Raw genomic sequence first — 26,906 nt, 5'->3', positions numbered from 1 at the left:
TGTTAACAGATACTAATGCATATCTACATAGTATGTCCTTATTACCTACAAAACTTCATGAAATTCTGTTGTGTGGTGTCAGAGGAGTTGAGAGAACGACACCAGGACTGATGATAGACTGACGGATGGATGGAAGGACAGATGGACATGTCAAAAACATTAAATATAAAATAATAAACTGTTGACAAAGAAATATGTGTTTGAAAGCAAAGATTATTAACTAACTAAAAATGGAAGCAATAGTGCATTTATCTCTTTTAATTTCAAAAAGATTACTTGATAACTTCTTTCAAAAGAGGTGCACATTTGTATTGAAAACACAATTGTAGAAAAAGAATCATAAATTTGTCTTCAAATCATCAAATTCCCATTTCAAAATCAATCTTTATTCTCTAAAGTTAATATGTTGTTGCTACATTAATTATTTTAAGACTACAACACATTAAAATCTAGTAATGCATATTTGTGTTTCTAATAAATTTGGATTAAAATAGTGTGAGATAAGCTTGAATCATTCTGACCTTATAAAGTATTTCAGATATAAATTCTAATGATAAACAGAAACAAAAATATTTATACATGTTTAAGAAACACATCCAAGTCCTAGATAACAAACTGTGAACAGTACATTTTTTTACAAAAATTTGCAGCGGACTAGTTTCTAACAAAATGATTACTACTGTCATTTCAATGCTTGTGATTGGATATACTTGTGGTTTTCTTCTGGAAAATAGAAACACCTCTTCTCTTGCAGTTAGACCTAGTTATTTATCAAAAACAGAATACTACAGAGACAAAAATAAAATCAATCATGACCTTGAAGCATACCGTGACCAGAATGAGAAGAGCCTGAACTTATTAACTGATCAACTGCAACAAAAGTTTGACATTATTGAACAAATTTTAGCTGCACAACCTTCCCACAATGAATTTAATGAAACAAAGCAAACAATTGGTGCCTTGGAGCAAAAATACCATGAACTGGAATTGAAATATAATGCTGTCCAAGCTAAACTGACCGTCAAAGAGCATATGTACAATTCTGTAGTGAACAAAACCCTTGACCTTGAAGGGAAAATAAGAGAACTAGAACAACTGAAAAATATTAATCAGTTACAAACTCTACAAACATTGCAAGCACAGGTACAAACATTCGATTCCAGGATAAACTTATTAAACGGTCATGAACAGGCAAGGAACCAAGACTTTCTAGCTTTATATAATCTGACCAAATCATCAAGGCATGAAATAGAAAATCAAATGAATAATAAATTCAAAACCATTGAAGAGATGCAAAACAAATCAACGTCAATGCTCAAACACAAACAGCAACAAAATTTTCGACTTTTAAACAATCTGACGCTTCAGACCGGGAATGAAATTGAAAAATTAGCCAATCATACCAAGGATGAAATTGAACAACTGGGAAGATTTCACAACTCATCTTTGTCAATTTTTCAGCAGTTTCTGGATACACAGTTAAAGAAAGGTAAAAATGATTTTTTTTTTAAAATAAGAAGAAAAATCTTTCCTGCTGGTTCCAATTTCAGTGTTTTTCAAAGGATAATGTGTGATAAAAAAAAACACACAACCTGTAAGCATTAGTCTCCCCTCTAGGTAATATACCACCAAAACATAGTTCTTCACTTTCGGAATCAGAATTTATCTGTGTCAATTAAATATATATCTTTGGTTTATATAAACCCTTAGATATCAATTTAAGAAATATCTGTGCACGGAAGTTAAGAGTGCTTGCAAGACAGGACCAACAGATGATTGGGCCTTTTTTTATGTCGCCTGTAAGGTGTTACATGGAGAACTAAGTAGCAGCCAAAATTTTACTAATGAAAAGTTTTTGTCAATTATACACTATGATTTCAATGAGGACATGGAATAGTGTAATATACAAATTAAATGTGCATGCATTAGTTGTTTGTTCAATAATTTCCTGAACATAGCAATTACTTCAATTTTGTTTAGTATGAGCAACAAAATTGAAAATGTTATGCTCTAAACTGGGTGTACATGGTGTGTACAGATCTGTGGTAAACCTGTTACTGTGACATTATTAATGTCTTATACTGTTATACTCTGGTATTATATATAGGATTACAGTGAAACCGAAGGAATAGACTAATTCCTATTCTATAGTTATGAATACTTAGTTATGGAAATTAGTATGGCGTTCATTATCACTGAACTAGTATATATTTGTTTAGGGGCCAGCTGAAGGATGCCTCCCGGTGTGCGGGAATTCCTCGCTACATTGAAGACCTGTTGGTGACCTTCTGCTGTTGTTTTTTCTATGGTCGGGTTGTTGTCTCTTTGATACATTCCCCATTTCCATTCTCAATTTTATTACTATACTCATTTTTTTCCTTTCAGTTATGGTTACTGGTTGTACTAATGTCAGTATATTTACTACTCAACCTGCTGGACTACTCAAGTTTCCAGACATTAAAACATCTATAGGTGTACCCAACCTGTCATCTTTCCAATCTACAGGAAAATTTACCTGCCAAGTACCTGGATATTATTATATTGTGACAACAATGAAGTCACCTAACACTATTGCAAGAATAGACCTGATGAAAAATTCTACAACCATACACTGGCAATTTGTAAAGGACTCTACTAATGATGCAGGATACTCAATACCAGATACTGCAGTTGTGGCTTTAGAATTAAAACCTAATGACAATGTGTGTATTAAACTACAAACCCCAATTAATATTTACCAGTCATGTATTACTATATTTAAAATTGTCTAATAAAACATACATTTGTCTGTCTGTCAGATTATACCATATGGAACTTTGTTCTGAGGGGTAAAAGAATTGAATTTACACTATAACATGCCATAATTTAATATACTTACTAGAATGTAACCGGAACAAGGATTTAACAATGTAATCATAGAGCTGACATGAGTCTTGTATACACAATATCAATGGAGCAAGTCGACACTGTCCAGAATTAGTCATCGAGTTCGATCGTGACATGTCTAATGAACCAAATACTAAAAGAAAAAATTTATACTATGTATTTATACATTAAATCATTTGCTTATGAATGAAAATTTTAAAAGTAGATAAAATGTGATATCAGTTGCTCAAAATTATAAATTCTTGTTGTAGAAAGAAAGATCCTCAATGCCTTGCATTTCCCAATTCTACTCTAAATAGTTCCACTATCTTTGAATTTAATTCAGCACTCTTACTTTCTAATTTACACCTTAAAGTTACAAAATTCAAATAAATGATAAGCACCTTTAACATGAACCACGGTGAATCCTGATATTACACTACCCATATACAATACTGTTCTATAGTAAATTGGAACTCAATCCCTACTTTTTATAATTTATTTGTTAAAGTAGAGGATTCAAGAAGATGCTAATTGCTATATTATATCAACAGTATGGGTATACATTATTTAAATATTCCAACCCAAGCTGCTTAATTTACCTGCTTGTTGAAGACTCAAAATCTCATCCATGTAATCCAGCATCTCAACACTGATCTCAAAACTGAAATAAAATTGTTGGTATAATATATATCTATTAAACGTATGTTTTTTGAACGACTTTTTAAGACATTTTATTTCAAATGAAGAAAAAAACAGGGACAAAACTGATTACTTTTATGGTATATTTAGTTTCCTATACTTCAAGTTCTTAACTATTTCATGACACTGAAATGAAAAGATAATGTTTAGTAAGAATATTTTGAGAATCTAATTACACGCTAATTCTTTTTTTAAATCTGTCTGAGTGGAGAACAAATCAAATATAGGAAAAGATACGTATAAAGCTCAATACCTTAGTCCCTGGATTTGAAAATCAACAAGTGTATTTCTTTTAATGTTATAAACTATAAGAGCCTATAACAAATATCTTTTCCCTTCTATTTCAAGAATTCCATGGTATTTGTGTTTTGTGCAACATAGCAAAACTTAATCCACAAGATAATTTAGGTACACATAGTTTAAGTGTAAAAATAGATTTTTAAACAACATAGTTGTTTTGTCACATGAATCCTGTAGCTTTTTCCATTATAATCTGAATGGAAAACAAGGAAACGTACAAAAATACACAAAAATAAACAAGATCATATTAGTATTAGTTCTGTTAATGTTAAATTGAAATTTAAGTTATCCATTTATAGAAAGCTTCCCCTCACCCTATTATTTGGTATATGTTATCTGATACATGCATCCCTCTACCAAGTCACACTAATATACTATCATTTCTAAAATGAATAAGTCTTCAGCAAAACTTAAAGATTATTTCAATATTTTCTAAATTTGAAACAAGTTCATGCCCCCAAACTAATTTCAAGATTAGAGTTGTGGAGTGTAACTAAAACTGATCTACAATGAATGAATAAATAATGAAGATGTCAAAGGTTTTTTTTAGCCAAAACAAAATTTAAATTTTACTAGTAACAGATAGTTCAAACTCTGAATTATTAGGTTTAACAAACAAGAACTAGCCAATCCCAAAAACAGTATATACTGAACTCAAATCTTTGTGTATCTTTCAGAAAACACTGGTTTTCACTGGTTTAACATGTCTGTTATATTTTTTTTTTTGGTATACAGAATCGTTACAAATTAGACTGTTAGTTTTCACATTTGTCAGGGCATTTTTAGATGACAATGAGGTATAGGTTTTTCTCATTTTCAAAGGCTGGGGATGAGTTATGGCCCTTGAACCAAGGTGATTAGTGTTTCATAGCTCCGCAAAAAAGTGAATTTTTTAAAGATTGCAGCTAATAGTATGGTATGAATTGTTGAAAACTGTATGCAATACATGTTTACATTCCTTTTGAGACTAAAATCTAAAATATTCAAAAACAGACAAATAGTTTAGTATTTATCGATGTGTAAAGACAAAAAAAAAATCATTTTCAAAGGCTGCACATGTACAAGACCAATAATTGCTTACATCCACACCATTTAAACTGTGGCAGATAGATGTCTCATTGGTAATCATACCACATTTTTTTTATACTTAAGAAATCCCTAGTCAGGCAGAGAAATATTTCAACATTAGATTAATATTCTTTTTTGAAATTTTTATATTGTAAATCTAACTGTCATTTGTAGAGAATTATTGTATTTCTAAAAGATAGGTTGGTGAAATCTATGTCTTTAATAGTTTAAGACCATATACAGTAAGCTAATTTAATTTAACTTTCTTTTCAACAATCTAATAAGTGTGTTCCTCAATATGCATGGTCACTTTTTCGTGTCACTACCATAGGAAATTTAGAGGAAAACATGTACTTTAAAATTTGATGTCAAAACTTCATTTTGACCAATGCAAAACTAGGATCAGAGATATATAATAACAGAGATTTTTTTTCTGAAAGAACCATAACTGCATAAAATGTTAATTTCTTGTGTAGTTCAGTATATAATGTACATTTAGTTACAATAGCTGATTTTTTTAACTGATGTACACTTGCCTATATCGCATATCACTGAGAGAGAAAAATAAATAATAAATATTAGTAAACTGTACCCAACAACATATATATATAACAGGCCAGTGTTTAAATTCCTTCATATCCTATACTGTTTCAAAATAGCTATCTTAAGTTGAGTCTTGAGTAGAAGATCTTAGCTTGATTTGACTGGTATTCAAAAGCAACAAATACCTTATATTAAAAGTTTTCATAAAAAAAAAGTATTTTTTAGATGACTACAGTAAAACCATTAACTACTGACATGACTGAGGATTCATTATCATAATGTTCATGGGTTCACGAGTAAACCAAGTAAACAATGTGTTTAAGCTGGTACCAACACTTTAACTAAATTTAATTTGGCTCGGTTAATTTTCTTGAAATTTTGACAAAGTACTTACTTTGACCCTTTGACAAAAATATAAAAATTTGAAAAAATTTGAACCAACCGTTTTATCAGAAAAATTACACTTATTTTGATCATTGAGAAGCTTAATATATTCCCTTAACACAACGTAATTGAAACGTTTAGCTGATATTACAGAGTTATCTCCCTGTAGTGTTAGGTACCACCTTAAGCTTGCATACAGACTTTGGTAAACTCATGAAAATAAATATTTAGAAAAAATACATAATCCATTCGTAATCCACTAAAATTGCTACCCATGAAAACAAAAATTAAGAAAATAACCCCTCCTAAAATACGGCTATCACTATATACTATATGTACTTTGATGGAAACTACTCAGTATAAGATATGAAGCAATTTAACCTTACACTGAGCCTGACATGACACACTTACATTACTAACTCCTTTCTAGATACACTGTTATAAATTAATTATTGTCTATTCTTGTTATACTACTATAAACATACTTGTTATACTGTAAACACAGCGCTTTATTATATTTAAGTCAGAAACTACCACACCATTTTTATATCAAGTTAGTTGTTAGTTAAAAAAATATTTATAGAAACTAATTCAGAGTTGAAAATTTAATCACCAATCCCAAACTCCAACCCATATTTAGGTTTGTATATTTCAATTCATCAAATGTGCAATACATCATTCATAGACCGTCCAAAGTCTGAATCTTAAAAGCAAACAACAAAGTCATCTGAGGTCTAGATGATTGACCAAACCACAAGCTCTTAATCATCCAATATAAACCCAAATATAAAGCCCTTCTTCACTGCATAAGTTGTAAATCAATTCAACAAAGAATACTAAGCCTTAGTATAAATATAAGGAATTAAAAACACCAAAAAGATTGAGCCATTTCAAAAACTCAATAGCAAGATTTCAAATTTTGATTAAAGCATGGATATCTTACTCAGAGAAATCTAATTTTTAAAGTCTTCTTGTACTTGTCCCTATGATGGAATTTTACCAAGCCCTTCCAACATTTCAATTGATTAATAAAAACAACCAAAAAATTACATGAGTAAGGGACTCATTGTTAGCACTTTTTCGTGATGAAACTTACTAATTATTAACATCAGACCCACAAATCTTAGCAAACTGTTCGTCTGATAAATTCAGGTTTCCTGGTATTTCTTTATTCTGTAATAAAAGAAAGAGAGTTTATCAATACAGATTGTCACGAAATCCATATAAAAACTGTAAATTCAGAAATTTTCGTGAGGTTTTTGTTAAATAAAATAATGCGATTCAGTGAATGTCAGAATAATAAGAACTCTCATTCTGATATCAGATACATATGATTGTATGTATAATTTCCTGCAATCCAAAAAAATATTTCTTATTTTTTTGTCCTTTTCACAAAAATTGCTACAATGATTTCAGAATTTACAGTAGTCTTGGTGGAATAGGATTTATTTGAGTTGTTATTGACTTTGAACTGAATTTTTCATAACCCTGAGTACTCTGATGGACACTTATAACTTTTTTGTGGTGACCTTTAGTTGCTTAAATCTTCATCATTTGGATCCTGGAGGAGAGTTGTCTGATTGGCTTTCAAAACACATTTCTAAATCAAACAAAATGTTCTTCTTTTATAGATGCCCTACAGTAACATGATTCAACTTTACTACCAAAACAGTTTTTTGCCTCTGTATATTGAATTGTCTCATAAATATCTGGTTAAGGAGGTAGACCTTGGTAAAGGGAAATAACTCTTAAAACCATCAGTACGTTTGTGTCAACCATTTTCATTAATATATTCTAAGCTTCTATGTTACATAGATTATTTTCAATCTGTTTCAGGTAAATGCTTAAAATACGTTGATGAAACTTGACTTTTACAAACACATTACTGATGTAAAGAGTTATCTCCCTGAACCAAGGTCTACCACCTTAAACGGTATTATGGGTAACATTAATTCATGACCTGACGATATCCAACACTACTGTAGAAAGTCTCTACTCCATCTATTTCAATGAAATGCATTGTAATTTTTTTCATTTCTTCAGATATCAATGGCTTTTAAAGTAATGTCACATTTAAGTTATTTATACTGTTGATTCATTATTATAAAGGAATCCACACTACATAAATCATAATATATACCTTTCTATGAAAATTCAGTTTCTCCACCATCAGTTTACAATAACAAGCAATAAGCTTTCCATATCCTTCCTTCAGATGCATCTACAAAATTATTTACATATATTGGTAAAATTCTTCTCCACTGATAATACATTTTTCCCACATCTTTTAGTACAGATCATATTAACAACACAAAATATCTCACTCAGCCTGGATGGCTAGACATAATTCTTCATGTTGTAAATTATTTGTTTCTGGTAGTCATTGTTTTATCCATCTTTGGCCAGAAACTGGTTCCTATTTAGCTTTACAAATGTAGGGCAAAGGTTGACCAGGCCAATGAATTACTAACCAGTGTTTGTTTTCTGACGTTTCATTTGGCAGTGTTAGTTTCCAGACATGTTTCATTTGACACACACAATTTTTGTTTTTCTGTCATATTTCATTGCAATATCTTACCCATAGTTTTGCAAGCTCTTTCAGGATTGCATGGTTTTTAAATGAGTCTGGTATTGCCTGTAATAAAACAAAATTAATACATTGTAATAAGAAAATATTAACCAGATGCTCCGCAGGGCATAGCTTTATACGACCGCAGAGGTTGAACCCTGAACGGTTGGGGCAAGTATGGACACAACATTCAAGCTGGATTCCGCTCTAAATTTGGATTGTGATTAAATAGTTGACACAGCATAGGTTTCTGACACAGAATGAATGTATTCAAATGAACTTAAAATTTTTGTTTTCTCTTAGAGCAATTCACTATGCTGTTGAATATTAATCCTCTCAAAAAAATGTTTGAAGAAATTTTCTTTTTATTTATGAAATTTCAAATGAGAAAAATTTAACCCAATTTTTTATTCACATCCCCCTTTCCCTTATTCCAAAACTAATTTCAATTAAAATATTCTAATGGAGTTTGCAACAATTACTACTCATTTAAAAACATGATGTAAAAAAACTGCTTGTTATCACTGAATGGTAAAGATTATTTAAATTTATCAGTTGGTAGTAAAAAGTGAATATACATTGTATATTGTATATAACAAAGATTTAAGTTGATTCTGGACAAAGAAAGATAACTCCAATGAAAAAAAATTCTTGCAGATATTTCTTGCTTACTATACTGGACAAAGAAAGATAACTCTTAATTAAAAAAAAATTGCTATTTCACAATATTGTGAAATTAGATAATTCTTGCCATTGCACAATACTGTGCAATTGAAAAGACTTGCTATTGCACAATACTTAATATAATAATTTTAGATCCTGATTTGGACCAACTTGAAAACTGGGCCCATAATCAAAAATCTAAGTACATGTTTAGATTCAGCATATCAAAGAGGCCCAAGAATTTAATTTTTGTTAAAATCAAACTTAAGTTTAATTTTGGACCCTTTGCACTTTAATTTAGACCAATTTTAAAACTGGACCAAAAATTAAGAATCTACATACACAGTAAGATTTGGCATATCAAAGAACCCCAATTATTCAATTTTTGATGAAATCAAACAATGTTTAATTTTGGACCCCGATTTGGGCCAACTTGAAAACTGGGCCAATAATCAAAAATCTAAGTACATTTTTAGATTCAGCATATCAAAGAACCCCAAGGTTTCAAATTTTGTTAAAATCAAACTTAGTTTAATTTTGGACCCTTTGGACCTTAATGTAGACCAATTTGAAAACGGGACCAAAAATTAAGAATCTACATACACAGTTAGATTCGGCATATTAAAGAACCCCAATTATTCAATTTTGATGAAATCAAACAAAGTTTAATTTTGGACCCTTTGGGCCCCTTTTTCCTTAACTGTTGGGACCAAAACTTCCAAAATCAATACCAACCTTCCTTTTATAGTCATAAACCTTGTGTTTAAATTTCATAGATTTCTATTTACTTATACTAACGCTATGGTGCGAAAACCAAGAAAAATGCTTATTTGGGTCCCTTTTTGGGCCCTAATTCCTAAACTGTTGGGACCGAAACTCCCAAAATCAATACCAACCTTCCTTTTGTGGTCATAAACATTGTGTTTAAATTTCATTGATTTCTATTTACTTTAACTAAAGTTATTGTGCGAAAACCAAGAATAATGCTTATTTGGGCCCTTTTTTGCCCCCTAATTCCTAAACTGTTGAAAATAAAACTCCCAAAATCAATCCCAACCTTTATTTTGTGGTTATAAACCTTGTGTCAAAATTTCATAGATTTCTATTAACTTAAACTAAAGTTATAGTGCGAAAACCAAGAAAATGCTTATTTGGGCCCTTTTTGGCCCCTAATTCCTAAAATGTTGGGACCAAAACTCCCAAAATCAATACCAGCCTTCCTTTTATGGTCATAAACCTTGTGTTAAAATTTCATAGATTTCTATTCACTTTTACTAAAGTTAGAGTGCGAAAACTAAAAGTATTCGGACGACGACGACGACGACGACGACGACGACGACGACGACGACAACATGATAGCAATATACGACGAAAATTTTTCAAAATTTGCGGTCGTATAAAAACAATTTGTCTATTTCAAAAAACATATTATATGTACACAGTCGTTACATTTAGTCTTCCAATTACAAAATATGGTCTGTGCTATGAATATTTTGGTTCATGGGTAAAAGACTTCAATAGCAGTCTAATTCTGCCAAAGAAATAATTTTCTGACATTGATTCAACTAAGTAACTTTTCCTACTATATTTCATCTATTTCAATGAAATGAATAGTAAAATGATTTTTTAATCCGACAAGGACCCTAACTCTGCACAAGACTATCAGACCCCAATAAAATTCGAATTGATTTGTAACTTGTCGTGATAAAACAATTAACTAAATATCAAATTGATATCTTCAAGTACAAACTAGAGGCTCTCAAGAGCCTGTGTCGCTCACCTGTTACTGTATTTACTGATGTCGATCATCTTGGTTAGTAGGTGGGGTCATTAGACACTTTTTTCAAATAGATACCATAGTAATGATTGTGGCCACATTTAGTTTAATATGGCCCATAGTTTTAGAAAAGAAGATTTCAAGTTACAAAAATGACAAAAAGTTGTTCAAAATTGACTATAAAGGACAATAACTCCTTAAGGGGTATTCTTACAATTTTTATCATGTTTGACTTATTTGTAGATCTTACTTTGCTGAACAAAATTGCTGTTTACAGTTTATCTCTATCTATAATAGTATTCAAGATAATAACCAAAAACTGCAAAATTTCCTTAAAATTACCAATTTAAGGGCAGCAACCCAACAACGAGTTGTCAGATTCACCTGAAAATTTGCGAGGGGATAGATCTTATTCTGATTGACATTTAAATCTTGAAAGATTTGCCCTAAATGTCTTAGTTTTAAAGATATAAATTAAAAACTGCATTTTACCACTATGTTCTAATTTTAGCCATGTCAGCCATTTTGTTTGGAAGGCGGTGTCATCGGACACATTTTTTAAACTATATACCACAATGATAATTATGGCCAAGTTTGGTTTAATTTGGCCATGTAGTTTCAGAGAAGAAGATTTTTGTACAAGTTACAAAAACTGACGAAAATTTGTTATAAAATTGACTATAAAGGGCAATAACTCCTTAAGGGGTTGACTGACAATTTTGGTCATGTTGACTTATTTATAGGTTTTACTTTGCTGAACATTATTGTTGTTTACAGTTTATCTCTATCTATAATAGTATTCAAGATAATAACCAAAAACTGCAAAATTTCCTTAAAATAACCAATTCAGGGGCAGCAACCTAACAACGAGTAGTCAGATTCATCTGAAAATTTCAGGGCAGATAGATCTTGACCTGATAAACAATTCAACCCCATGTCAGATTTGCACTAAATGCTTTGGTTTTTGAGTTATAAGCCAAAAACTGCATTTTACCCCTATGTTCTATTTTTAGCCATGGCAGCCATCTTGTTTGGTTGGCGGGGTCACCGGACACATTTTTTAAACTAGATACCCCAATGATGATTGTGGCCAAGTTTGGTTAAATTTGGCCAAGTAGTTTCAGAGGAGAAGATTTTTGTAAAAGTTTATGGACGACGGACGACGGACGCCAAGTGATGAGAAAAGCTCACTTGACCTTTCATGTCAGGTGAGCTAAAAAAGTGTTGAAAACTGATTTGCCAGAATGACAGAAGGACAGACAGACGGCAAACCTTAAGTCTCCTTTAACTTCCAACAGTAGGGAACTAATAAACATGGTTAAAAGATATACTCACATGGGGATGTCCATCCCTCAGTATTTTATGTAGTACATGGATAAATTTCCATGCTATAATTGGATTTCCCTGTAATGGAAGTTTTCCACCAATTGTCCAGTATAATCCTGCTCCATGGTCCTTAAATGTACCTAGAACAATAGCTTGTCTGGGTTAAGGAAAACAATCATGTAATTTCCATGAAGCCTGAATACCCTTCCAGAATAAAGTAAAAGGTACTCTGTGGTCGATCCAGAACTTTTTCTAAGGAGGGCCCGCTCCAGACATGCTTCAATGATTCCCTATATAATCAAACCAAATTTTTCCAACAAAAGGGGGGCACAGGGCCCCCTTATGGATCCGCCTATGGTACTATTCTAATGTGTCAATGAAAAAAGATTTGAAAGCAGCTAACAGACAAAATTTCTAAAGTCCAACAGTTTGGCATGTGCTAATCCCATAAGAAATATCATGCATATATAGTATACATGTATCTAGTTTTACCTACTAAAGAAAAACATTGTATTTATTTAGTATATGCTGTCCCAAATAACATGCATTGCTGTTTACACAAATTAGAACTAAATAATGAATAAAATATTTTAAAGATGTTTGGCTGATTTATTTCAAAAATGTAGTTTCAGTTCTAAGTCAATATTACATTTTGTTCAAATAATTTTTTTAAAATTTACTTTTTTGGTTAAGTAATAATATTATCTATAATTAGAATATAATAATAGAGAAGGAAGGATATTGATCTTAAAAAATGTCAAGTTGTTACTAACAGTTAGTCATACTAAATTGTTATCTGTCAATCATTGTCTTAAAAACTGATCTTTTCAGATATTTCAAATTCAAGATTATATTGATTAAATAAAGATATACCCAGACTTGAGTTGTGGGTTTAAATGTGGAGTGGGAGGGTGTTCTTGACAAAAAAATGGAATCCCAAATTATGGTGGGGTGGTTTTTTATGTAGATTGGTATTAAAATTGTTGGTTCAGCATACCCCATTTTTCACTTGTTCATCCATCTATATTGTGGGGATAAAAAATACATTGCTACTTTCCTACATATATATGCTAGATTTTTGCAAATACTTGTATTTAATATTCATTCAAAGTGGAATCAATGATGCATAAAATACATGTAAATAAACATCTACACCCTGTCCTCATTACTAATAAGGACTAATTGGTTCATGATGAATTATACATATTTGTGTATTCCCCCTGCAGAAAAAAAATACCTGATTTCTCATCAGTTAGTCATACATGTAACACAAAGATAAATACTTGTACATTTAGATCATAAGTAGATAAAATATACATAAGGGCAAAGTACCTTGTACATTCTAGTGTAATCTCTATAAAAATCAAAACAGTGCTAAATTAGTGATTTGTTATATGTACAGTGAACAGATTACATAAAATGTGAGGGGGGTGGCATGTATTTGGGATGTGGGAAATAAGCGGTTAAAAAAGGGGTATGGGGTGTAAATAAAAGTGGAAAGTGGGAAAAAAATAACCCCCAAAAAATGATTTGGAAATAGGCCCTCCAATGTCACCCAAATTAGAATGATTATGGAACATATTTTGAAGACACAGCAATGATTACCCTAGAATGACAATCTTTTTTCTATCCTACATGTATAGCAGAACTTAAGATATCTTTTTGATAAAAAAAAAAATCTATTTATATATGTACACAGATTGACATAATTTATAATCTGTACAATATGAGCAATTTGAACAACAGATCCCAGGGGCGGATCTAGCCATTTTAAAATGGGGGTTCCTAACCCAGGACAAAGGGGGGCGGGGGGGATCCAACTACATGTCCCCATTCAAATGCATTGATCGTCCAAAAAAAGAGAGGGTTCCAACCCTCAGAACCCCCCTCTGGATCCACGCCTGGATCCCTGTGATCATTCTGCCTAAATTTTTAGATCAAAGACAGAAATTGACACTAGAAAATATTACATTGTGTTTGCATATCCTTCCTGGTCATTTAAACATTAAATGCACTCAATTTCATGCATACACTAAACAAATATTGCAACTTTTTGTGTCGGCAAAAATGACATTCTTAACAATATCATGTTATTTCATATTCATGATATTGTTAACCAAAAAAAACATTGTCTGAAGAATAGTTGCTGAAAAAAAAATAATGGCATTTAAATTTTTGATACTAACTTTGGGTTCAATGGACTTCAAAAAAATATGTATATTCTTAGTATATGTTTTATGAGTGAAACCAGACAAAATAACATTTAAATTTGTTTTAAATCTACTTTCATATAAAATGTGACCCAAACATGACTCTTTGGTCCATTAGTAAACAAATTTTTAAACCCATGTTTTTTAAATAGAATTGTGTGATGAAAACATTATTTTTCAAAAAATACATTATAAAATAATGTTTAAAATTGAATATATGCATTTAAAAATTGAAGTCTCATAACAAATGTCTCATTGAAATAAATCTGCAAGAACTAAGAAAACTTTATTAGTTAAACACAATAATGCAGACTTGATAAAATGCCAAGGAACCTGGTTCAATTCACCACTTTTATTTACAAAGTGTATTTAACAAGTCAATAATAAGATAACCAATTTAATTGTTTGAAGAGATATTTCAGGTCTGACCAATACATTTCTATATCATGTATATGTTGTGTGCAAGTTATCATTTTGTACAAATTATAATGTGTACAAAAAATATTGTACAAATTATCATTTGTGTATTTTGAATTAGTACAAATTGTACAAAAAGTGCTAAATTGGACTAAATTTCACTTATAATTTGTACAATATTTTATAGTATGGAATTTTTTTTTATTAAAATGCATTGGTATAAAAAAATAAAAAAATATATATATATGTGGACACTAATTTTTAATATACCAATAAATTTAGTACATTGTTGAAATATTTAGATTCTCACATTTTTCTTCATTTTTTTATCATTTTTGTTTTTTTGTTGCACAATAATGTAATAGGATTACATGTATTGTTAGTAAATTAAAATGTACAAAATGCAGTGGATTACATGTATAAATTTTAGACATTGATTCTGTAATTTGTAAACAACATGTGTATCTAATGAGGTAGTTTCCAATAGAAATGAATATGGTCACACTACCATATATGTAAAACAGTTTGTTTTGATTTGTGATTTACATGTCCACCTTAGGCCGTGTGATTAAGAAATAAAATATTTCGAAAACCAGACTTGTCTTCTCTATACCTTATGTTCCTAACATAGCAACACTTCTAACAAAAGACAACTAAAACACAAACGTATGTTTGTCGACTAGCTTGCTGCTTGTGTATATTCTGAGCTGCCGATTTTATTAAACAAATATGTACAAACATGTCACATCAATACACATAAAAAATTGTGGCAATCATGATGACTTCTAATATCTACTACTAATATCTAAATGTTTCGTGGCCGTTCAGGAAAAACTACTTTTAGAAACCTGTGTCCGTTTGCCTAATGCCATGCGAAACCCCAAGTGTTGGACCGCACTTGATATAAGAATGTTCAAAAAACATTTAAGAAAACATTTAAAAAACAAAGAATCTGCTATCAGTCAAAGACTGCGGCTAAATGAAATAATTTGAAGACAGAAATGAGTCTGAAATAACCAAATCCGATTACGTTTGTATAGCCATATCACCTATATATATAACGAAAAGTTTTAACTTTAATGCTAATTTGAACATACTTATATATACAAAATATTTAAAAAAACGTTCTTAACGTACAAATTAAAAAATTTGATGTTCACTCAAGTAAAGCAGGGCTAGAAATGACCATACATACACCTATCATTTAACACAATAATTTTTCCCGCCCGAAAAATTCATACGCCTTCGAACTACTACGTGAGAAGACAATTAATTCCTGTTACACTACGTGCCACGGAAATTAGGAATTCTGGATAGTTAGATAATCGGACAACAACAATAAAACACATATATATATAATAATTAAATAATCAGAGATGTAAAATTTTATTTGTTTTTACTTATTTTTCATTAAAAAATATATATATATGTCATATACATGTAGGTTTTGAATCTGAATAAAAAAATCAAAAAACAAAAACTTTCTCATTTAAATTTGTATTACTGTAACTAACATGACATATCATTAAGATATGTCCTGAAAATTGCCTGTAAATTAACTATTAAACTAAAAAACAATATTAGCAGGTTTTAGCTTTCATAGATTTAATCAATCCTCTGAGAATATCTAGTATGAAACAAAATTAATAAAAAAGACAGTCAATTCCAGTATTGACCAGGCCTTAGGCAAGTTCCATAAAATACTGTACAAGAAGTTAAGCATCTCAGCATGGTGATCACATGGTCAACGAATTTTCACCTTAACAAGTCCCTATGCAAATTGCATCAAGAAACTAAATGTATATATTTTAAATGGTGTTTAAAATTAAAAAGGATACTTCTGGCGTGCTTCTCCTTCACTGGACATTCCGTTGCACTGATGGCTTTGGTAATTGCTACATGCTGTTCAACAAAATAAAATAGCAATAATTTATTTCAAATGAATAGAAATTACTTCTTTGTTAAACAAGTAGATATGCTTTACAAACATTGACAATAATAAAACTTGACCAGCCCTTATCATGCTCATTAAGAGTAAAAACAAAATGGGGACAGTCACCAGACTATTTAACAGCATTATTCAACATGTTCAACAAACAAAAAATATTTTGGTCAATATGGTTTTCTGTCAGATAGCTGTTTCCTCTGGCTGCCAGATATGTTGAATTGCTTTCCTTATTCAACCTGTGGATTGTATATTGAGGGGGGTTTATATTGGAATCGATGTTTTATTATTTTTGGTAAGTTGGAGATGGTACACAATACATAGATGTACATGTAGGAAGATATGGTGTGACTGTGTGTGCCAATGAGACAACTCTCCATCCAAATAACAATTTATAAAAGTAAACCATTATAGGTCAATGAATATGTATGTTAAGCTAAAATGTGATTCAAAAGGCAGTAAATGTATAACAGTCTAACCTACTTAGAGTCAGACTCAAAAGGACTAGTATTTGTTCCTACACCTAAATTATTTTGTCTTCAAGAAGAAGAAAACTTAAGTTTTTGGCTTGATTCAATTAGGAATCTAACCTTTGACCTCTCTCACACAATTCAGATAAGCACGATACAAGAGCCACTGATACACTAATTAAAATCAGTTATTTTGTTAAGTACTTGCACTTGCAGGGTTATAAATTAGAACTTGCTGAATAGAAGCCTGGCATACATTAATAGGATTATACATGTAGAATCTAAACAGTTTTTCTGACTTTCTTACTGCTTTATTTGCCTTAAATATTATATCCTGGGATATTTTGACTTGATTTTGGAAAAAAACATTTTAATCTCAAGAAATGATGCAGCTTGTTTTCTAACTTTGACATTTTAAGGGTACATGTATAAGAAAATGTTTTCAGATTAAAGTCTGACAAACAGTCATATCCAAGAACAATTAATTTGGTTCAAGAGGGTAGACATGCTGTTACAATGCATCATGATGATACATTGTTACAGCATCATTCATACAACAGATGCTCTAAGAAGTCAAGACATGTCCTGTGTCAAAACAACATACAAACAAAATGTAATGATGCTGTTTGATAGCTGCTTAACACAGTGTTCTAGGATTTTGATGCATTTGAAACTTCCATGGGAAAGTTGGTGTCAAAAGTTCACCTTCCCACAAGTTTCATGAACTTTTCTTTAATTTTAATCACGTCCAGTGGCAAATTTATTAATCATATGCATGTTAATATGCATATTCAGGAGGAAAACATGTTAATCTTAAATGAATATTTACTCTGCTTTGTTCCAGACTGATGTGACTGACAAACTGAGCCGGAATTTTTAAAACATGCTAGCTCACAAGGTAACAGTCCACAGCCACAGGAAGACATGTCACCAAACTTCTACACATTATTCTGACTCCCAGCCGACCAGTCTTTACTCTTATTCCTTGATGCTGCGTGCTTTAATGGCAGAGAATCGAAGCAGCAAACATCAATTCTTAAAGACAGAAGGGGTGTGCATTCTATACCTCCCCCACTCAAGGTGAAAATGCTACCATTAAACCCCAGAGGCCGTTTCACCACGTAATTGACAGCTATGTTACCAAATATCATCTTATGGAACAATTTATTATATTATTACAAAATACATGTACATTAGCTGACCTTATGCATAAAAACCAATAGAAAGTGTTCATGGAAAAGGGCCTGCAAAAATTTGAACAAAATATTTATCAAAAGGAAAATAAATATTAAAACCCACATACAATGAGACAGTGTTATAATATATGACATACCTCATTATATTTCAGCTCTAAACAGCTGTTCGGTGTCATGTCATTTGAACTACCCCCTACCACAAAGACTTTGCTTATCCATACTTAGGTTTTTTATATAATTCAAGGCATACCTTTAGATATATGTTAAATTAATATTTTATTTTTCTTGATCCATTTGATTGAGAATGTGTCAAAAGCTGGGATGACTGATTGAGTGATTCTACGCATCAGCTGGTTGTGTTTTCAGTAAGTACACATGACATATATTTAAGCTTTGCGGAATCCAAATGATTTGTGTTGTTGATATCTATTTCGTTTTATCGCTTGTCAAATGTTCATGTGGAAGATACACTGAAAACATGCAAAACAAATCATGATAAATATAAACAAATATGCACTTCCGGTGAAAGATTTACCTGACTTTTCTCAAAATTCTCTCTTTCTATTTCAAGTGCAGTTTTTCCCCTGCTCCCAATAGCTCTGGGTAAATGTCTGGTTGACATTCTATTTCAAATATCTTTTTATCATATTGGACTCAACTATTTCAACTTTGTAACAGTAGACATGTATTTCGTAAAAGTGCACTCCCCGGTTTGTGGTTATAACAGCGCCCCCTTAAGATCTGTCAAATTACCAGGAACAATAAATCTATTTCCCGCGTAATTTTGCAGGAGTTCAAGTTTACTAAAGAATTCATATTTTAAAGATTAAACATTTGAATTTCTCACAAATGACATATAGCATTTTAAAATATGAATTGTAGGATTAATATGTATTTGTTTAGAACTGCCAGTTTATAAATATCAAGACATTTCTAAATATGTTATGTTTCACCCCAAAAGTCAGTACCGTTTTCATATTCATAATAATTGATAATATTCATGATGTAGGAAATTGACCATAAGATTTCTTAAGGTATTTTTGGGGATCTTTATTTCATTTTACAATCATTCATTTCCTTATTTAAAGTATACTAATAACTTGTGATGTTTCAAGCAGTCCGATGATGATTTATTTTATTTGATCGTCGATTCTTTTTTTGTCTTTTTGTTAAAAACTCTGTTATTGTTCCACGATGATTCTTTTTGAGACATAATTTACAGAACAATTTAATGTTCACTAGAGACAAGTATAAACGATAACTCCGGAGCAGTCACAACGAAAAATTAAATTAGTGTTTAATGCTACTAGAACTTGTACACGAAGCCCCTCAAGTTCACTGTATTAGTCCCTATCAAACATATATACGGGGGAGGGGTAGGACCTTTATCGGGACTCCGTGATCGGGTGTTTTTAAGCTGGAGATTTCGGTATTGACCGTTTCGGGATTCGGGATTTTGTGTTTTTAAGCCCGGGATTTTGGGATCATGTGTTTTTTATCCCAGGATTTTGGGAACAGGACCCCTCCTACACCCTCTCATATAATATATGATATATATTAGGTTTCCGGGAACTAAACTCGTCCTTTACATGTCCTAGGCACTCAATCATCAAGCATAATTTTTTTTATAAATGACCGTCTGCCGGGAATTTTCACAAAGTTTGCGAGTTACCTTAAAGTTCAGAATATTTTAGCTTGAAACTGCATAAAACCATTAATTAATATAAATTATTTTTGTAAACTAATAAGGAGGTGTGGTATAATTGCAAGTGAAACAACAATACTATCTTAAAGAGTTTACTAATTTTGAAATGAATAAAGATTGATTTAACACATACACAACTTGAAAACAATAACCAGGAAAAACATTAAAATGACCCAGAGCCATACATAGAAAAAAATGTAAGGGAAGTTGTTTTAAATGTCATAACCGAGCCATGTTCAGTTTTTGTTACTGTAAATAATCTAAATACAATAAATAAGATGAACGGTGTAACCAGTCCACAGGCAATATTCATAGCTTGGTTGACTGTTGCTTAACACTCAGACGTAAATAAAAATCAGAAAATTCAAATTTCAGAATTATTTTTTTAATATAGAATCCAACATAGGATTGTAACCACCAACACGTGACGCTACTAACATGGGCATATATACAAAAAAATAAAGATACAGATTTAGAGAATAATCTAAAAAAATAATTTCCATTAGATACACGATATGACTGCGGCTGAGGTGTGGTTTCTTAAAACCATGTTAATATATCTAGAACATATATTGTAATTACATATAATTACATTAGATGTAAGATTCATTATAATACGTTATTCTGATTGGTCAACATGTTATTCCGTAAACAATTGCATCAGACAATAACATTTATCATGCATGATGACACGAGGTCCCACAAAAAAGTGCACATGTGAATTAAATAAAACTGGATAAAAAACGTGTTTTCATGATTTTAGCTAAAAAAATGTAATTATAAGTATTGAATACTTTTTTTTGAAACTTTATAGGGTTGTAAAAGCGTTGACCGGGCGTACATTTTTAGAATGAAGCGCTTCCGCGCTTCATACAAAATGTATACTTCGGTCAACGCTTTTACCACCCAATAAATTTACAAAAAGAAGCATTCAATTCTTAAGTAACATATTAAAAGAATCATTTACGTTTCGAAAATTATTGCATATTTCCCGGTCTATCATGTCATTTCAAATGCTGATAACATAAAATCGTTATTCCTCACGAAAATGCATTGAAATTTTTCAAATTCAGATATTTTCTGGAATCATGGTAAAAGGTTCATAATATACGTTACCAATTTTTTTTTCTTATTTAGATATAAGAAGATGTGGTGTTAGTGCCAACGAGTCAACTCTCCATCCAAATAACAATTTATGAAAGTAAACTATTATAGGTCAATGTATGGTCTTCAACACGGAGCCTTGGTTCACACCGAACAAAAAGCTAATTGCATGCTTGTAATCATTTGCATTTCATGACATAGTGAAATTTGTCTTTCTGATTTACAAGAGGCAGTACAAATTAGTTAAACGATTTTAAGAACATTCAGACGATGTCCTTTTAGAAGAAACCATTTCTATTGCTATCCCCTATCAGAAAAAAAAGATACAAAATGTTTTTCAAGATAAATAAGTGAAAACTTTTTCAAGAAAACATTCTGCTTGACCTTATTAATTTGTTCGTATTAGGCATATTTTCTATCTGACCATACTATTTTCAAGCCATATAATATTTCTTGACATTTTCATCGTAAAGATATATTTTAAAAAGATATAATTCTATTTTTTTTAAATACTTTTTTATATGTTTAATACCGGAATCTATCTAAACAAAATTTTTCTTTACAAGATCCATAAAAGAGTTGCATTTCTTTACCAACGCACACATATATATGAATTGGTATTTTTTCAAACTTATATCTATCTATATAGATAAAAGATACTAAATAATATCAGATTATTACATGGCATTTTTTCGTATCGCATGTATTATCAGCCCTATGTTCAATATCAGCCCAAGAGCTGCATGGCTCGAGGGCTGATATTGACCGAGGGCTGATAATACATGTGATATGAAAAATGACATGTTATGATCTTTTTATCATATGCTTCAACAGTAGAGAAAAATAACAGATTCATATATTGATACTTTTACGTGGTTCCCGAAAAGAAGTTGAAATAGTAAAATGTTCACGGACGTCGGACTCAAAACTTGATACATTCAATATGAAATCTTTCTATCATATGCCTCAACAGAGAGAGAGAAAAAAAACACATTTTTATATGGACGAATCGACAAAAAAAATAATTCAACAATATATATAATGAACATTGTTTGGAAAAGTCAACTTTTTTTTAGTAGCTTTCTAAATTGTGTTTCAGAAAAACTTAAAAAATGCATTTATTTAATATATTTTCAATTTTTGTTTTAATCTAATTTAATTTTTTTACACAATATACTTTCCAGTGTTCAAATAATTGTTTTGTACACTACTTTGTAATGTTTTTCACTGAAAACGTAGCATTGAGGTGTTTTTTTCCGGAATTTGCCGAGTATCACCGGAATGCCATGTGATAACGTTACGGAAAGGCATGTGATAACAATCGAAGCATGTGATAAACTTTTCATATCAGCCCGCTAAGCACCAATTCGAAAAAATATGGAAAATACTTTAATTTAATGCTATTATCATACGGTTAAAATCATATGTTATTTAGTCTAAGTATATGATAATTGTAGATATAGGACAGTAGAACGACAGCAGTTACACAAATAATTTCTAAAATATGTCAAACATCCTTCAACGACGAACAATATATATTACAATATTGTAAAAGTCGTTCTGACTCTACACCAGGCACATAAACATGGAAAGTTGTGAATCTTTTTTGAATAGTTGACTGAATATCTGACATCAACAAATAACATAGATGTCTGAATATCTGACATCAACAAATAACATAGATGTCTGAATATCTGACATCAACAACTAACATAGATGTCTGAATATCTGATATCAACAAATAACATAGATGTCTGAATATCTGATATCAACAAATAACATAGATGGCTGAATATCTGACATCAACAAATAACATAGATGGCTGAATATCTGATATCAACAAAGAACAAAGATGGTGGAATATCTGAAATTATCAGATTATTACATGGCATTTTTCATATCGCATGTATTATCAGCCCTAGGTTCAATATCAGCCCAAGAGCCGCATGGCTCGAGGGCTGATATTGACCGAGGGCTGATAATACATGCGATATGAAAAATGACATGTTATGATCTTTTTATCATATGCCTCAACAATGGAGAAAAATAACTGATTCGTATATTGATCCTTTTACGTGGTTCTGTAATAGAAGTTCATTGATTGAAAAGTTCACGGACGTCGGACCCCACATTTAGTACATTCGATATGAAATTTTTCTATCATTTGCCTCAACAGAGAAGAAACACATTTTAATATGGACGAATCGACAAAAACAAACAAGAATTAACAATACACATAATGAAGACTGTTTGGCAACTTTTTAAAGTAACTTTCTAAATTATGTTTGAAACTTTTAAACAATGCATTTATTTAATAATTTGTTTGTTTTGTTTTTGTTTTTTTTTTTGTTTTTTTTTTTTTTTTCACAAAATATACTTTCCAGTTCCAGTATCACAAATTATTGTTTTGTACACTACTTTGTAATGGTTTTCACTGAAAACATAGCATTGAGGTGTATTTTCCGGAATTTGCCGAGTATCACCGGAATGCCATGTGATAACGTTACGGAAAGGCATGTGATAACTATCGAAGCATGTGATAAACTTTTCATATCAGCCCGCTAAGGACCAATTCGAAAAATATGGAATTTACGTTAATTTAATGGTATTATCATACAGTAAAAATCATATGTTATTTAGTCTAAGTATATGATAACAACAAATAACATAGATGTCTGAATATCTGATATCAACAAATAACATAGATGTCTGAAATCTGATATCAACAAATAACATAGATGTCTGAAATCTGATATCAACAAATAACATTGATGACTGAATATCTGACATCAACAAATAACATAGATTTCTGAATATCTGACATCAACAAATAACATAGATGTCTGAATATCTGATATCAACAAATAACATAGATGGCTGAATATCTGACACCAACAAAAACATGGATGTCTGAATATCTGACATCAACAAATAACATAGATGTCTGAATATCTGATATCAACAATTCTAACATGACGTCCTTCAAACGCTTTGAGTACACACCCGTGGTAAAATATGAATATATTGGATTGGCTGTTCCGATCGTACTCCCACGTCATATGTTTTTTTTATGAATGAAGTACCCGACGGCATAGAATGATGACGTTATAATTTAAGCATTTTACGGGAAAAATACACGCTTATGATACCGAAAATCATCACAACAAGGAAACGTAAACAAACGATGCTAAATTGAGGTATAAGCCCATTTTTTTCATATACATAGAAAACATATAAGTAAGAATATCATTAAAATTCATCCAAATCTATCTAAATATGTTTTGTGAATAGTTTGAGCATGTCACTTATTCTGTTTGCTCCGTTCTTTTACGCCAATCTAAAAGTGCGTTAATTCATGGGAACGGCAAATAATGGCCTCCATCTAGAGCGCTTCGATCAAAAAAAAATGCCGTATTTGTCCTATTAGAATCGAAATAATTCATGGGGGCTTGAATATATCTAGATTTTACCACGGGTTGTCCCTTTATGCCGATATTTTACCCCTCGCTATCGCTCAGGGTAAAATATTTGTCATAAAGGGCCAGCCCGTGGTAAAATTACGATATATTCAAGCCCCCATGAATTATTTCTTAAATAACATATATGGCTGAATATCTGACATCAACAAATAACATAAATGTCTGATTATCTGACATCAACAAATAACATAGATGGCCGAATATCTGACATCAACAAATAACATAGATGTTTGAATATCTGACACCAACAAATAACATAGATGTCTGAATATCTGACATCAACAAATAACATAGATGTCTGAATATCTGACATCAAAAAATAACATAGATAACTGACTATATCTGACATCACGAAATAACATAGATGACTTAATATCTGACATCAACAAATAACATAGATGTCTGAATATCTGACTTCAACAAATAACATAGATGTCTTAATATCTGACATCAACAAATAACATAGATGACTTAATATCTGACATCAACAAAAAACATAGAGGTCTGAATATCTGACATCAACAAATAATATAGAGGTCTGAATATCTGACATCAACAAATAACATAGAGGTCTGAATATCTGACATCAACAAATAACATAGATGTCTGAATATCTGACATCAACAACTAACATAGATGTCTGAATATCTGACATCACCAAATAACATAGATGTTTGAATATCCGACATCAACAAATAACATAAATGGCTGAATATCTGATATCAACAAATAACAAAGATGGCTGAATATCTGATATCAACAAATAACAAAGATGGCTGAATATCTGATATAAAAAAAATGGTAATTACAAAAAAAAAAGCAAAGGGACCATCACTTCAGAATATTCATACATAATGATAAGACACATGTGAACAGGCAACCCATCAATTTGATAATACCAATATGTTGTTGACGAAAAACACATACAAATCAAAACTGATTGACTGCCATTAGATCGAGCCTATACTTTTGTTTAATCGTTTTATGCCATTATTTGTGTAGTTTTCGTAGCGTCCTGTGTGATTTATTTTCATTATTCTAGTTTGTCGCATTATCTGTACGATTGTAGAATTATTTATACCGGTTTTATTGTCCATATCTGATTCTTTGGTCAGCTCTGCTGTTTTATGTATTTATATCTTATTGACCTAAAAAAATTGACAAACACGCCAAGGTGAATTGTTCAAATAAAGGACATCCGATACCAATTTGCAACACTTGTTTATAATCATTATGTGGTTTGATACTGATTCTGAAAAATGTTCTGAACAATTATCGCACTTCAATGGATGCCAAATGGTGTTTATTCTTATAAAACACGATATTGGACATCGAAAGTGCTATAATTGGGTAAAATATGTCTTACAGTTTAACGGAGATTCTTCTGACATACCAGTCATTTGCTGGTCAGTCTATTTCAATTATGTATTATGTTTCGCTAATTAACAGAGACATGACAGTTGTTGTATACAGGAATGGACATTCTTAAATTAAGGCAGCATAAAAAGTACTATTTCTTATTTCACTATTGTATGGGAATCCGTTCATCTTATTTTTCAAACTCAGTGCTTTTTCATACTTCTCGACTTTGATTTGCTTATCAGGAAAGCCTTTTGTAAAAACCTTTATCAAATTCTCCAAACTAATCTGCATTACATTTACGCAATTTCATTTGATCTCAAATGATTATGCTGCAATCTTTACAAAAGGTCTTATAAACTGTGTGTAGCATGTTCACAATATTACTCCGTTCTTTTCGTATTTTACTGTGGACAGATATTCATAATAATATAAACGAAATGAAACCTTCTACATATTTTTAAAGATCTGCGACTGGAAAGTTGATCAACAAGTCACGATGTCTTTTTGATAATTGCAACACAGTTTCCAATTTCCGTTTTATCACCAGCTAAAGTATTAAAATCATAAAAGTCACACAGAGTCAAGACAAGTTTTCCGTAGAAATGTTAAAGTAACGAAAAAAAGGTATTACAAATTAGCACATTTATAATGCTATACGAATTATTAACCTTTGGTTTTTTTTTAAGTTTTGAAATTTTCCTTAATATAACACATCGAAAATTCGGAGTTGTAATACTAGTAAACATATATATAACTTCCTCTTAAAAAACAGTCAAAGTTAAAGATTTTACTGATATTAACAAAATTTGCATTTTTGAGAA

At 31.0% G+C, this 26,906-nt stretch overlaps 2 protein-coding genes across 2 annotated transcripts in view; one reads left to right on the top strand and one right to left on the bottom strand.

Annotated features, from left to right (window-relative positions):
- Window positions 1-19,158, bottom strand: part of LOC134680826 (huntingtin-interacting protein 1-like) — a 52,717-nt gene extending 33,559 nt beyond the window's left edge. Inside the window, exons 1-8 of the mRNA XM_063540070.1 lie at window positions 18,971-19,158; window positions 16,663-16,726; window positions 12,207-12,349; window positions 8,441-8,497; window positions 8,003-8,083; window positions 6,959-7,035; window positions 3,468-3,529; window positions 2,879-3,019 (exon numbers count right to left, since the gene is read on the bottom strand). Of these exons, the coding sequence (XP_063396140.1) occupies window positions 2,879-3,019; window positions 3,468-3,529; window positions 6,959-7,035; window positions 8,003-8,083; window positions 8,441-8,497; window positions 12,207-12,349; window positions 16,663-16,726; window positions 18,971-19,057 (712 nt within the window). The 5' untranslated portion in view covers window positions 19,058-19,158. The remainder of the gene's footprint in view (window positions 1-2,878; window positions 3,020-3,467; window positions 3,530-6,958; window positions 7,036-8,002; window positions 8,084-8,440; window positions 8,498-12,206; window positions 12,350-16,662; window positions 16,727-18,970) is intronic.
- LOC134680827 (uncharacterized) overlaps window positions 1-26,906 on the top strand; it is a 157,080-nt gene that overhangs the window by 15,587 nt on the left and 114,587 nt on the right. The gene's annotated exons all lie outside the window — the stretch shown is intronic.

The sequence above is a fragment of the Mytilus trossulus genome, chromosome 8, assembly GCF_036588685.1.
Source record: "Mytilus trossulus isolate FHL-02 chromosome 8, PNRI_Mtr1.1.1.hap1, whole genome shotgun sequence".
Taxonomy (NCBI): Eukaryota; Metazoa; Mollusca; class Bivalvia; order Mytilida; family Mytilidae; genus Mytilus; species Mytilus trossulus.
Note: the sequence above shows the minus strand (reverse complement) of the source record. Positions and strands in the feature narration are given on the sequence as shown.